The sequence below is a fragment of the Ictalurus furcatus genome, chromosome 9 (genome assembly GCF_023375685.1).
Source record: "Ictalurus furcatus strain D&B chromosome 9, Billie_1.0, whole genome shotgun sequence".
In the NCBI taxonomy this organism is placed as follows: domain Eukaryota; kingdom Metazoa; phylum Chordata; class Actinopteri; order Siluriformes; family Ictaluridae; genus Ictalurus; species Ictalurus furcatus.
In genome coordinates, this window is record NC_071263.1 from 6,932,420 (window position 1) to 6,945,682 (window position 13,263).

Genomic DNA, 13,263 nt, shown 5'->3' on the forward strand with positions numbered 1-13,263 from the left:
GGTTAACGTCGAACACTTACGTACTAAATAGTATGTCCGGATACTGGTGCGTACTATTTTCTCATACTATTTAGTATGGTAGTGTTATTGACGTAGCAAAGCGGATATGCGCATGCGCATATAAACTTAGTTCGGCGCGGGAGAGTTGCCTTTCAAATAAACCCTCAAGCAGCTGGTTAGGTCGCGTTAGTTATTATATAGTTAGTGAGAAACATACTGAGAATGTAGCTAAACTAGTCAGGTTGCTAGAAAAATGATATCCACATTCATTTGAACAGTGTAGTTAGCATTGTGGATTCATAACATTGCCTGGTTTTGTGGTGTTGTAAGCTAACGTAAGCTAATTCAGTCTAAAGCTAAATTTTAAATACTTCGAAGATCAGCCATCGAATGTAATATTCATGTTTATATACCGCCTTGTAATGTTATTTTGGTTGCCTAATATTGGGGACATATTTTGTAAGTAGCTAATTTGTGCGATATTCCAACTTGCCAACTTTCTTTCAGTGGCATGTACATGACGGGCGGGCAGGCTAGCATTAACTAGTCACTTTATAGCAAAGGGTTAGCTAGCGAGGTAACTGGCTAATTAACTCGTTAAATTCCCCGTTAAAATTACCATTGTTACGTCCAGCACGGCGCAAGTGAGTGGGTGTGGCTTGTTTCGCCGCGATGAAGTTGCATTGCGACGTTGAAGTTGTAAATCGGATGTTGCCCACATTCGGTGTCAAAAACAAAGGCAGAGGATCCAGGGCCGTGCTGTCTATCGGGAACCATGTGGATAAAAAGACACAGCGGGCTAGTGTCTATTTACTGATATGCACAGCAAAAGACAGAGCTGGAACCAAGTATAAGGCAAGTGACCTCCTTTTGGGTTAGACGTTGCTTACTTCCTGTCTCGCCGTCAATCTGTCTGTCATAAATCTAAATTGCTCTATTTACACCCCCCCAAAAAAAAAAACACACAAAAATATGCTTCTTTTTTGTTTTGCTCATGTTACAGAAACCAAGCAACACATCCTTAAACAACAATAAGAAACCCAAAAGAAAATTTCGGTTAATCAACTCACAAAAATCAACCCAGAATAATTGTGCAAAAGGAAAATCCCCCAAAAATATGGGGTGCAGTTTCAATAAGGGCACCCCAAAAAGTGCAGATAGATGTTACTGAACCATCAGGGTCAGAACAGTTTGTCAACCTATACCTAAAAGGCTGATAAAATGCTTAAATGGATAAATAAGGTGTACAACACTTGGGGCTGTGATGTTCACCAATGATGGGGTGGTATGACTCGGCCTCAAATGTAGTGGAGTTACTGTTACCACCTGGAAGATTATTTTACAATAACAGCACATTGTGAAGTGTTTTATTCCTCTTATATCACAGCAATTTGCCATCAATTACAGTATTTTATTTATTTATGAATGACACATAATGCTATTTTATCTGTTTATTGTTACATGTTGTGGAATGTCTGCATGACAATTTAGTTGTGGTTATCATTTATGTTATAGCAACTATAAACAGTCATTCTCTCCATAGCCTCTTATGTTCTCTTGAATTTAAGTCCTCTGTCCTGAAGGCTTGAGACCTTAATGTCTGTTATAAAGCATTGACAGTGGAGACTCCTTGCATTAATGTCTAATATATATATATATATATATATAAATGTGTTTTTTTTGTTATTAGCCTTTGATTATATAGAGCATCAAAAGTGCTCCAAGTTTTTCCTATTCAAACAATAATGCATTAGCATCACGGCATTAATAAATATGAGTTGAATTACAGTTAGCACTACAGTTAGAGCTGCTGTTATGGAAATTTGGCAAAATTCTTTTATACCACAGTGCTGTTGAATACTCACTTTTGATTGGTAAGAAAGGGTTGATTTTATACACAGAATGCCACTGACTTGCTGTCTTTGTTGCTTTTTACACTTAAAGCTGAAGGAGAATATAGAGAAGTTTTTCACATGCTTTGTACAAGAGGGGAAGGCCACTGTACGACTTAAAGAACCCATGGTGGACATCAGCATGAGCAAGGTAATTTATTTATTTATTTACTTTTAATAAATGATCAGCCTCAAATGGCAGATATGATACAGTATTTGGGTATTTGTAAATTCCTAAGATGTAGTCATTATGATTGATCCTTGAGTCTTCTCTTCATACTGAGTCTCCAATTTATTAGGTACACCACCATATAAGTGGTATAGGCATCATGGTTCAGGCTTCATATTCTTTAGTGGGTATGAGGGGCCAGGAAAGCATTCTCTACACTATCACACTGCCATCACTGGCCTTCATGTTTGATCCAACAGGATATGTTCACAGACTCATTGTATAACATTACATGCCCTGGGCACCAAGAAACACATCACATGTTCCAGCATTTTTGATCACTTGAATGGGTGGGTTAAAACAAAAGGTGCCAAGTTGCTTAACACATCTAGATGTAAATATCATCAGGAAATAAAATCTGAAATTTTGATTTGTCTCTCATTCATCTTTTCATCTCAAACCCACATATCTTCAGTGTATAGCAAAAACAGAAGAATTGGTCTTGCCATTCCAATACTTTTGGAGGGGACTGCGAGTTATATAAGCAGTCAATTCTGAGATGACATTCTTTACTCAGGGCTAAATTCAGATTTAATTATCCTGGGTGTGGCTCCTCAGTTTGTTTTCATTACTCTTGCTGGTCTCATTGGTCCCCTGATACACAAGCTGGTTTCCTCATAAGATAGATAACCACTAATTTAATTCTTGTAAGTAAATTTTTGGTGCATTGTTTGTGAACAGAATAATAGCCATTTTGCTGCATTTGTACTACTCTGAGTAGTTGCTATGTTTCAACAGAAGTCTCTTAAGTCTAGTGCACACTTTAAAAATCGCAGAACCACAGGCCCACTAATACTACATGACTTGCGATCAGTTGTTTGGTGGACGTAGCAGTGTGCACCCTACACAAGTGCTCACAGACAAGGCTCACACACTACTTGAATTTTCACTCGGAGAGATCCCTGCCAAAGTGTACCTAATCCCCAAATCCCACTTTCTCATGGAAATAAGCACAAAACTGTCTGTCATGGGACTTTATACCTGCTTTGTACCTATTACCTCTCAAGAAAAAAGAGAAATAAGATAAAAGGAAATAGTGGATGGATTTTTCTGCAAGGAGAATATGAGGTACAATGCTAATAAAAAAAAAAAGTTTTATACTGTGTGTAACCAGGAATTGTTTTATTTTACTGTTGATATGCCAATATTTGATAGAAACAATATTCTAGGGTCCTCACCCTCCCACACAAATTAGATAGATGATAAACTGAAATCAGGGATCTGCTGCATTTACATATGGGTGTGACAGTCAGGTGTCTACATACCTTTTGCTATATAGTGAATGTTCTGAATGTTATTGGCAAGGGAGAGCATGCCATAGAGTCAATATTAATTCTAAGTGTACAAATTTAGGTGACACTATACAACCTAACCCTTACCCTCCCCCCCCACCCATTTTCCCCTATGCCCCCCTAACGCTTGCCATAAACTTTTTTTTTTAAACTATTTATTAATATTTTTATCAAGTACAATGTTCTTGTATACAAGTAGATACTTCATAGGTACTTGATACATTTTCACACTACCTGAACATAGCACAGAGCCTGCCCCTGTACAGCACACAAGAGCTCAAACTGAAACTGCTGAAACTCTGCTTAAAATCAACACCACTACATCAGGGGAGTCAGATGTACCCCCCACGGGCCAGAACCGGCCCGCTACGGGGTTCAATCTGGCCCGCAGGATGAATTTTGAAAGTGAAAAAATGCATAAAAGACACGAACTAGAAATTTTTAATAAAATGCTATTCCTTATTTATCCGCTAGAGGCAGACTGTTTTAATCAGAGTAGAAGACGCGGCACAACTCAGGGACTCAGACCGAACAGCAGATGGTAGCAATGCACCTTCTGCTGTTTGTTATTACGGTGTAGTCTACCCTATTTTCTACTTGCCCCCACACCCTCATTAGCCAAAATGTCAAAAAAGAGAAATGTGGATACATGACAAATTTGCCTCAGTGGGCTTAGACACATTTTATCATTATCTCTTGCCAGGGTATCCCAAATTAACAGCCTGGCTGCAAAAATTTTGTGCATGTTTGGGACAACCTACCTTTTGTGAACAAGTTTTCTCAGTAATGAACATCAATAAAACAAAATTGTGCTCAAGGCTCACACACAAGCACTTAAATGACATTCTGAGATTGGCTTCTACTCAGGACATGATGCCTGATATTGATTCACTTGTGCAGACCAAAAGATGCCAAGTTTCAGGAGCAAAAACAGTAGTCTAGACATGACTAACTCCTTTAAAATGCTGCTTCAGACACTGATTGTACTTAAATAATACAGTTCTGTGAAAATGAATCCTTGCTGTAATAATAGTTAAAAAATGTGCAATTTAATGTTAGTCAACAGCTTCACTACAGAAGAGTTTGATTTGGTGGAATCCTATTGTTCATGCGATGCCATAAATTTTAAAGTGCAATACTATATTTTTCAGTTCCAAATATCTGTGACTTAAAGTTTTTTGTATTATGGTGCAATAAGTTAAGATTACAGGTAAATGTAAACAGTCTGATGCATACCAGTAATACAAATGGCAATTAAGTTAAATGAAATAAATAAGAATTATGGTGCAGTAAGTTGAGAGAAACAGTATACAGGTAAGTGGCCTGGTGCATGCAATATGATGCAGGAGATGCATACAGTGGAGTACAGAAAATGTGCAATAATGTGCAAATAACATTCTGATGTAAATGGTAATCTATGTTACAGATGATTACTGAACATTATTCTTAAATGGAAAAAATGCTATATGAAGGTCCAGATGTTGGGGCTGAAAGAAATTGCACATACCTTTTAGAGCATCTACACCAACATCTAAATAAAACTAATTATTATAAATTGGGCAGGTGTGTTTTTGGATTTTGGTTAAAAAGGCAGCAGAAAGCCTGCCCAGTCAACAGTCATGTTATAGGTCATTTCCTAGGTTGTTTAAATAAATGCCATTTCAGTCTAAGTCAACCATAATGAACACAAGGGATCATAAAATTATAGTGACTTTATTAAGCAGTTTCACTTTTGTTAATGCATCTATTTTAGGCGGATACCACCAGCTTGAAAACCTTCCTCTCAGCTGCTCAACTTGCACACAGAGGAACCGTTAGAGACAACCTTTCCCTCTCCACACTTACCCCTGTCCGTGCCAGAGATGTGGAGAAACCCAAAAAGAAGCTCACCATCATGTCTAAGAAGGACTATCCCCTCACATCTAGCTTCCCCTACTCTCTGGAGCAGCTGCAGGTGTCTTACTGCAAGCTATCCAGGGTGGACATGCGCATGCTGTCTCTAAAATTATTGCGAACACTTGACCTCAGCAATAACCACATCAAGAAGCTCCCAGACACCATCGGTGACCTCCACTTCCTTACAGACCTGATTCTTCACAACAACCACTTGGAGAGGTTCAGTGAAGCACTGTGCTTCTCTAGTCTCCAGAAATCTCTGCAGCATCTGGACCTTAGCCAAAACTGCATAAAGCTGCTGCCTGCTTGCTTTTGCAAGTTGCATGAGCTTGTTTGCCTCAAACTGGATGACAATGAGCTGGTACAGCTTCCCTTTCACATCGGCCAACTCGCCAAGATGCGTTTCTTGTCAGCTGCCCACAATAAACTCACTGTGCTGCCCGGAGACTTCCACAAGCTGTCACTGGAGAACCTGGACCTGTTTGGGAACCCCTTTGCTCAGCCCAATCCTCTTGATCACAGCATTCAGCTCACATTACCACTCACTCTGGAGGAGCTGGCCTCCCGAGCTATGCTCAACTATAGGTAATTATTTAACTGCATCGCTTGAACAGATGACTGGTACTGTTTTGTTTTTTTGGGTTTTTTTAATTACAGAAAGTATTTTTGTCTATTTTTAAGAATAATGGTATGTTATACTGTGTTAAAACCACACAAGCAAGATTATTTAGGTTATTTTATTTTATATTTTATTCAAGATTTCAGTCTGAGACAAATGTATGACTATTTAAATATGCAGCTTGTATACTGATAAACTGAAAGCTGTATACCTTCCTTACTTTGATTTAATACATTAGCTTCAGCTTCACTGCGAATCTAAAGGATTTATTAAGGATTCATTTTGGGCACCAGACCTGTCTTGAGGGATTGGTTTTGTGTAAATTTACATTTCTGCTGAACTTTAAACCATACTGGAAAGTGCTAAGGTCTTTTATTTTAGTCATGTCTGAACACTGGTGTAAAGTAATGGCCTGTTTTCCTTTTTTCTTCTTCTTTGCAATAGAATCCCTTATGGGCCTCATCTCATTCCCTTCCAGCTTTGTGGTGACCTGGAACTGGCAAAAGTGTGCAACTGCGGCTGCACCTGTGTAAGCTCATACATACAGACGGCCGTGAGCATGAACCTGCACCTAGTCTCTCACACTGTGGTGCTAGTGGATGATATGGGAAGCACAGAGGCCCCCATTCAGCGCCATTTCTGCTCCCTCACATGCTACTGCCAGTTCCTGGATGGCTGTGTGCAGAGAGGCCTGAGCTGAGAAGAATCTAACATCTTTGAGAGAAGAAGCTCTTCCTTCCATTCCTGTTGACAGCAGCTCTAACAGTAGTTTCCATACTCACACAGTGAACTGTTATAATCAGCAGTCCTGGTTACTGTGGTGTATCCAGTTTCTGCTTGTTTGCAGTTTGTGTGGTATTCTGTGATCTTGCTACATCAGTAATGGATTAGCTATAGGTCAGGTGTAGGCCCATCAAGAAACATCACATGGCACGAAGTACATTGTGGTCTCATGGTCACAATTTATTTATTATTATTTTTATTTCAATTTGACACTCTACAGATGGAAAGTTATAACAAGGCTTATTCTTCAGCATTATTGTTTTTCTATGTTGAAGGAGGTACAACCAAATAAATAACATAGTTTTAAAGGCAGATTCATGATCGACAAAACAAGGTTGTTTTATGAATTGATCCATAATTGTTCATGATTTTGTGTATGGCGCTGCTCTTGTTCTTTGGATTTTGGAGTATTATCAAATAAATTAAGATTTTTGAACCTCTAACATTTTTTGAAGTACCAAAACATTTTCACATTATGTTGAACAAATTACCAGACAGTTAATCTAATTGCATGTTATTCCAATCCAATTAAATCATTAATCCAATTAAAATAAATTAAATAATTTTATTTTACATTTTTAAAATAGGATTTCATGTGCTTATTGAAAACTAGTGGCTTAAATATTACAGAAATTGAGTCTCATTTATGTAAGCTTGCATCCCCACTGACAGGCACTACTTAGTTTATTTTTATGTGCTTCATTGAAAACAGGACAGCACATTACAACTAAGTGACAAAAAGGAAATATGGCTCCCCCCCATATACAACTTGGAGTTAAAATATACAGACTGTTGTGTGTGAAATTCCCAGTGAATCATGTGAACTTTAACTGAAACTCCTGATTTGCATGGTGCTGCTGCCACCTGATTGGCTGATTAGATAACTGTATGAATGTATAGGTGTGTTAGGTTTTTGTGAAGTAAAAAATAAAATAATGTCAAATCTTTTTGTTTTTTAAAATGAAAAATTATCAGTAACTTTTTTATGGCAAAAGGAAAATTAAAAAACTTATGATAACCTAATTGCATAAGTGTGCACACCCCTAAACTACTACTTTGTTGAAGTGCCTTTTGATTTTATTACACCACTCAGTATTTTTGGGTAAGGGTCTATCAGCATGGCACATCTTGACTTGGCAATATTTTCCCACTTTTTTTCCCCCTTACAAAAACATTCTAGCTCCATCATACTGTACAGCCTGCTTCAGGTCACTTCACAGATTTTAATGATAATGAGTCTTTATTGGTCACATATACATATGTACAGTGAAATTCTTTTCTTCCAGCATGTTAGGAGGTTGGGGTAGCTGGGTCAGAGCTCAGGCTCAGTACCCCTGGAGGGGGGGGGGGCGGGTTAAGGGCCTTGCTCAAGGCCAGCGCTGGGGCTTGAACCCCTGACCTTCCAATCAGTAAACCAAAGCCTTAACCACTAAACCACCACTGCCCCATTTTTAGTTAGATTCAGCTATGGGCTCTGGCTGGGACATTCAGAAACATTGATCTTTTGATTGAGCCATTCTTTTGTTGATTTGGATGTATGCTATGGGTCATTACTGTGCTGAAAGGGGAAATTCATTTTCATATTTAGCTTACAAGCAGCCACCTGAAGGTTTTGCACTAAAATTGACTGGTATTCGTAGCTATTCATGATTCCCTATTCGTGATTGTTTTTCACTTAATTTTTACATGTTGTAATTACACATTGAGGGTGGAAAAAGTTCTGACATGATTTGTCTTGGTTTCACATCACAAAAACCTGCCATTTTAACAGGGGTGTGTAGAATTGTACCCTTGTACACTGAAAAAAATGGAATGTGTGGTCGGTTATATTTAAGAAAAAATGTTACGTATGCTTTACATGTAATATTACATTTCTCATCAGAACGAGATTTCATTGCTTGTGCTAAACTTAATTTAAACAACTTTCTAATTAATTCGATTAAATGATGTAAAGTGAGCATGATCAGTTCATATAGTATTAACATAAACCCATATATCACTGACAGGTACTATAACTATACTATTAAAATTAACACAATTAAAATGTGTGTAGTAGACTCGTGCAGTGGTAATGTTGCAGTTGCAGGATACCAGCAACCCGTGTTCGGTCTTCAGCTCAGGTGAACGCGCAGAGTTTGATTTTATTCGGACACATGAAAATACATGATCAAATCACGTTGGATGTACCAAAACAAATTATATTAATGTAACTCAGTTCAATCATGTGGAACTGATGTATGCGTTTTTAATTAAGTGGATTACAATTAAATTTAACGAGCTTTTTTTCTGTGTACGTATGTGTGTAATACGTTCACATACTTTTTCCACTCACATATATGAAATATTGGATCATTTCCCTCAATAGATAGATAAGATTTATTTGTTTAATTGGGATATTACTTTAGATACTACTTGTAGGTGTGCAAATCTGATGTTTTAGGTCATATTTATGCAGATATGTAAAAAATTATTTCAAGCACCACTGTATATAAGGCACTTGGGCCACATTTGGCCCTGGGGCCAGACTTTGTACACCCATGGCTTATGACAAAGTATTTATCAAAGAACACACATGAGATTTATACAGTGGACAAAATAAATTTTGTTGGAAGAACACAACTCATTTCATCATCACCCCTAACAAAGGGTTCCTGCACTCCTGTATGTTTGGGAATAGGCCATGCCTCAAAATACAAACCTTTTGGAGGGGGTTAGGATCATTGTTTTGGGGAACAAGAGGAATTTATTTTAAAAAAATTATAAGCACCAAAGCACAAACTGTTCTTAAAGGCTGGAGGAGAAACCTGGCCAAAGAGCAGTGAATGACAATTTGGGAGATATAAAGGCAACAAAAAAAAAGAAACGTCCCTTTTTCAGGAGACTGTATTTTAAAGATAATGTTATAAAAATCCAAATATGCTTTACAGATCTTTGTTGGTAAGGGTTTAAACTATGTTTTTCATGCTTGTTCAATGAACGATAAACAATTATTGCACATGCACCTGTGGAAAAGTCCTTGAGACACTAACAGTTTACAGGCAGTAGGCAATTAAGGTCACAGTTACAATGACTTAGGACACTAAAGAGACCTTTCTACTGACTTTGAAAAACACCAGAAGAAAGATACCTAGGGTGAACATGCCATAGGCCTGCTGCAGGGAGGCATGAGGACTGCAGATGTGGCCAGAGCAATAAACTGCAATGTCTGTAATGTAAGATGCCTAAGACAGTGCTACAGGGAGGACAGCTGATCCTGTAGTACTTAAAGCAGCTGGAGACCACACCAGTTACTGACTGTTACTTTTGATATCACCCCCCCACCCCCCCTTTGTTCAGGGACTCGTTATTCCATTTCTGTTCGTCAAATGTCTGTGAAACTTGTTCAGTTTTTGTCTCAGTTGTTGAATCTTTTTATGTTAATGCAAATATTTACACGTTAAGAAATTTGCTGAAAATAAAAGCAGTTGAATGTAAGAGGACATTTCTTTTTTTGCTGAGTTTACAAGATGGAAAAACTTCATGCTGAGACTCAAAAAGAAAAACAAAGCAGTTAAAGCAGAGCACATTTCTTTTATTTATTGACTGTCAATGTTTAAATATTATAAGTCAATATTTTTTAAGTCTGTATGGATACCTACTGTATGTCAAGCATTAGTGGTGTTATTCACTATATGTTATTCATTACTATAACATCACTAACAAATGCATAATAAATGAATAAAATACAAGTTAAGCATATGTTGATCAAATATGTTGGCCATAAATTAACATAAGTGAGCCATGTTGTTAGTCAAGCTCAAACCATAGAGTATTCTGGAAGGCGAGAGCAGCAGAAGTGGTATGATCAATAAAAATAACCTCATTGCCGTCTTCAGGGTTTTTCTCTCTAAGGATGGGAGCAGTGGTAATACTGAAAACTGTTTTGCTCTGTTTGGAAGAATCAACATTATCCACTTGCTCATTCGGTGGCACTAGGGTAGAACTGAGTTTGGTAGAGCTATTTTCATCTTCAGACAATGCCCCAGTCACCTTAAGTCTGCATGAACCCTTTATAGTGTCTTTGTCTAATGGAGAATTCAGCTGGTTTGGTCCGTCACTGATCACTGATGGCTCCACCTCAGATTTTCCTGTTGCCAAATTGGATGAGTTGGCAGGACTATTTTGAACATCATGTAATGTTTCTTGTACTGATTTGACACCTGAGTGAAGGTTCTCCTGTAAAACAAGATCAATGTAAGAGTTATATTAGACAGGGACATCCAATCTTCATGCACAAAGGGCTTGTGTGGCAGCAAGTTTTCATTCCAATCAAGCAGGAAACTCAACTGATTAAACAGGTGGAATCAGGTGTGGCTTCTCTTGATTGGATGAAAAACTGTAGTCACACCAATCCTCTGATAAGACTGGACATCCCAAATATATGATCAGTTGAGAAAAGGGTGAATGTATGCTCTAAATAAATATAATATCTCTTACCTTGTCTTGATTGTTTTCAGTCTCTTTATTAGCATGAGCCTCTAAGGACATATTTTGTGTACATATATATGCACTTTGAAGGAAACCCTTTTTTGGCCCGTTCATAGCATTCTCAGATGATCTGGATGTTTCTGTGTTGTTTATTTCACAAGTGAGTGTTGTATCTACCCTGACCAAATGTAAAGGTTTAGATTTGGATTCCAAAGAGTTCATTTGATAACTTTCTACCTCAACAGAGGAGAAGTGCGTATCTTCATCTTCCTCTTTCTGTACAGGTCTGTTTTCCTGAGTCTGTGCTTCACAACTTGCATCTAAGATGTTCAGCTCACTCTGTTCATCTTTGACCAGTTCTGCTTCAAATACTGCTTCATTCGCTTTATTGGCACTCCCCATCACATCTCTGTCATCACTTTCAGCCTGAGTTCCCTCGACATGAACCACAGCACGGTTCTTAGCTGGTCGTATGGCTAGCGTTATGGTAAGCTGTTTTGTAGCCTTGTTGAATTTGGCATCTCCTTTGTCATCATCCACAGGATAGGATAACTGTAGCTCCAGTTTGTAGTCTGGCTTTTGAGACTCTAAAGCCAGCATTCTGTCAGTCACATTTAGGTCAACATCTGCTGCTGATTTGAGAAGTGGTAAATCTATGGTAATAACAATCTCTTTTGGTCGTGGACTTGGAGCCGAGTCTCTTGAGCATCTGTAGTCCTGCAGATCCACCAATGATCTATACTTGATAGTGTAATGTGGTTGTATAGGCATAAAAGAACTTTGTTTGATAGGACTTTGGGTTAGAGAAGATGAGGGAGGTGTGGGATTTTTAATTGGCATAGTGTCTGGGTAAAGTATATGGAAAGCTTTGTCATGAGGAGAGGATTCTTCTTTCCTGGGCTGACCAGGGATTGGTTTACGTATTATAGCTGGCTGAGGCACACCTTTGTATTGTTTTTTTTTCAATAAGGAATTGGCTTTGTCCAGTGTGACTTTAAAGGCATCCTCTACACCTTGTGTGGCAGTGCTGTTCACAAGTTTCATGAATCTTGTGTTTTTGTCTGCCATGTAGAGTGTGTCTGGATGAAAAACAACATCATATATCATGCACTTATTGCCCTTGCCGTCTCTATCAGGTCTGCCAGGCGTTAGAGAGTATGGCAGTGACCAGCACTGCCCAACCTGGCCATTTTCAGCCCTTCTGGCTTCACATGTGGGCTTATTGATTAGGCTATTTGAGCAGATATTGATAAAACACTTCTCTTTACCATTCACACTGGTCTTCAGCACATGGTGGGCAGTGGGATGGATAAATTTGACCTCCATGCCCCTCTCTTGCTCCAGCTGTGTGATTTCCTCCTCATACTTTTTCTTGTTCTCGGGGTTTGATATTTCCTGCGCGTACTCATGGAGCAGCTCACAAAACTTCTCATCATTCATGGCTTTACTGAAACGGTTTATTTCGTCAGTCGTCATATTAAGTTCTTCTAGTTTGTTGCCAAAATCCATGATAAATTTATCGCACGGAAACAGCTAGCTGGGCTAGCAACAACTGTATAAAATACTGTCGAGACGTCGAAAGAACAGTTAAAATATAGCTGTATCCTGTGTTATGATGTGTACAGCTTTAACTCACTTTAAAGTTATGATCTAAATTTAAAGTTTAAGAAATTAAGCTAAATACGGGTTTCAAGTCTCAACTCAACGGCTCAGTGTTTACATTGCCATGGAAACCTGCTCTTCGTTTCTTGTTGGGGAGACGGAAGCTCCGCGCACAAGAGCGTGTCTGTGGTTGCCTGATTGGAAATAATTCCTCCTGTTTGGGCGACTTTCAATAGCATCCATCCGCAGGGCTGCAGCAGCAGATCCAGTGAAGCACCGTGCCAGACCCAAGCCAGCCGGAAGTTAGAGCAGAGCTAACGACAGCACATCAGTTATGGAGTCACGCGAGTGGATTAAAACACAAACACACACACACAAATACAAATGTGCTTGCTTCATCACATTCAATGTGTTCTTTCACACCCAAATCACTCAAAAACTTTTACAGAAATATTCATATTTATTCATACTTGAATTTGGCTT

General features: G+C 38.5%; 2 protein-coding genes across 3 annotated transcripts; one reads left to right on the forward strand and one right to left on the reverse strand.

Moving 5' to 3' along the window:
• Positions 1–519: 519 nt before the first annotated feature.
• On the forward strand, positions 520–7,228 carry lrr1 (leucine rich repeat protein 1). The gene is made up of 4 exons (XM_053633749.1): positions 520–855; positions 1,945–2,043; positions 5,167–5,894; positions 6,373–7,228. The coding sequence occupies exons 1-4, from the start codon at positions 673–675 to the stop codon at positions 6,626–6,628; spliced, it is 1,266 nt and encodes a 421-aa protein (XP_053489724.1). The 5' UTR covers positions 520–672; the 3' UTR covers positions 6,629–7,228.
• A 3,033-nt stretch (positions 7,229–10,261) lies between these two features.
• Positions 10,262–13,183, reverse strand: dnaaf2 (dynein axonemal assembly factor 2). 2 transcript variants are annotated; one of them, XM_053632996.1, is made up of 3 exons: positions 12,447–13,183; positions 11,188–12,257; positions 10,262–10,926 (listed from the first exon to the last, which is right to left on the reverse strand). In XM_053632996.1, exons 1-3 carry the CDS (start codon positions 12,685–12,687, stop codon positions 10,498–10,500), a joined length of 1,740 nt encoding a protein of 579 aa, XP_053488971.1. In that variant the 5' UTR covers positions 12,688–13,183; the 3' UTR covers positions 10,262–10,497. The 2 variants fall into 2 exon arrangements, with proteins under 2 accessions (XP_053488971.1, XP_053488970.1); XM_053632995.1 differs by having other exon boundaries at positions 11,188–13,182.
• Positions 13,184–13,263: the final 80 nt, after the last annotated feature.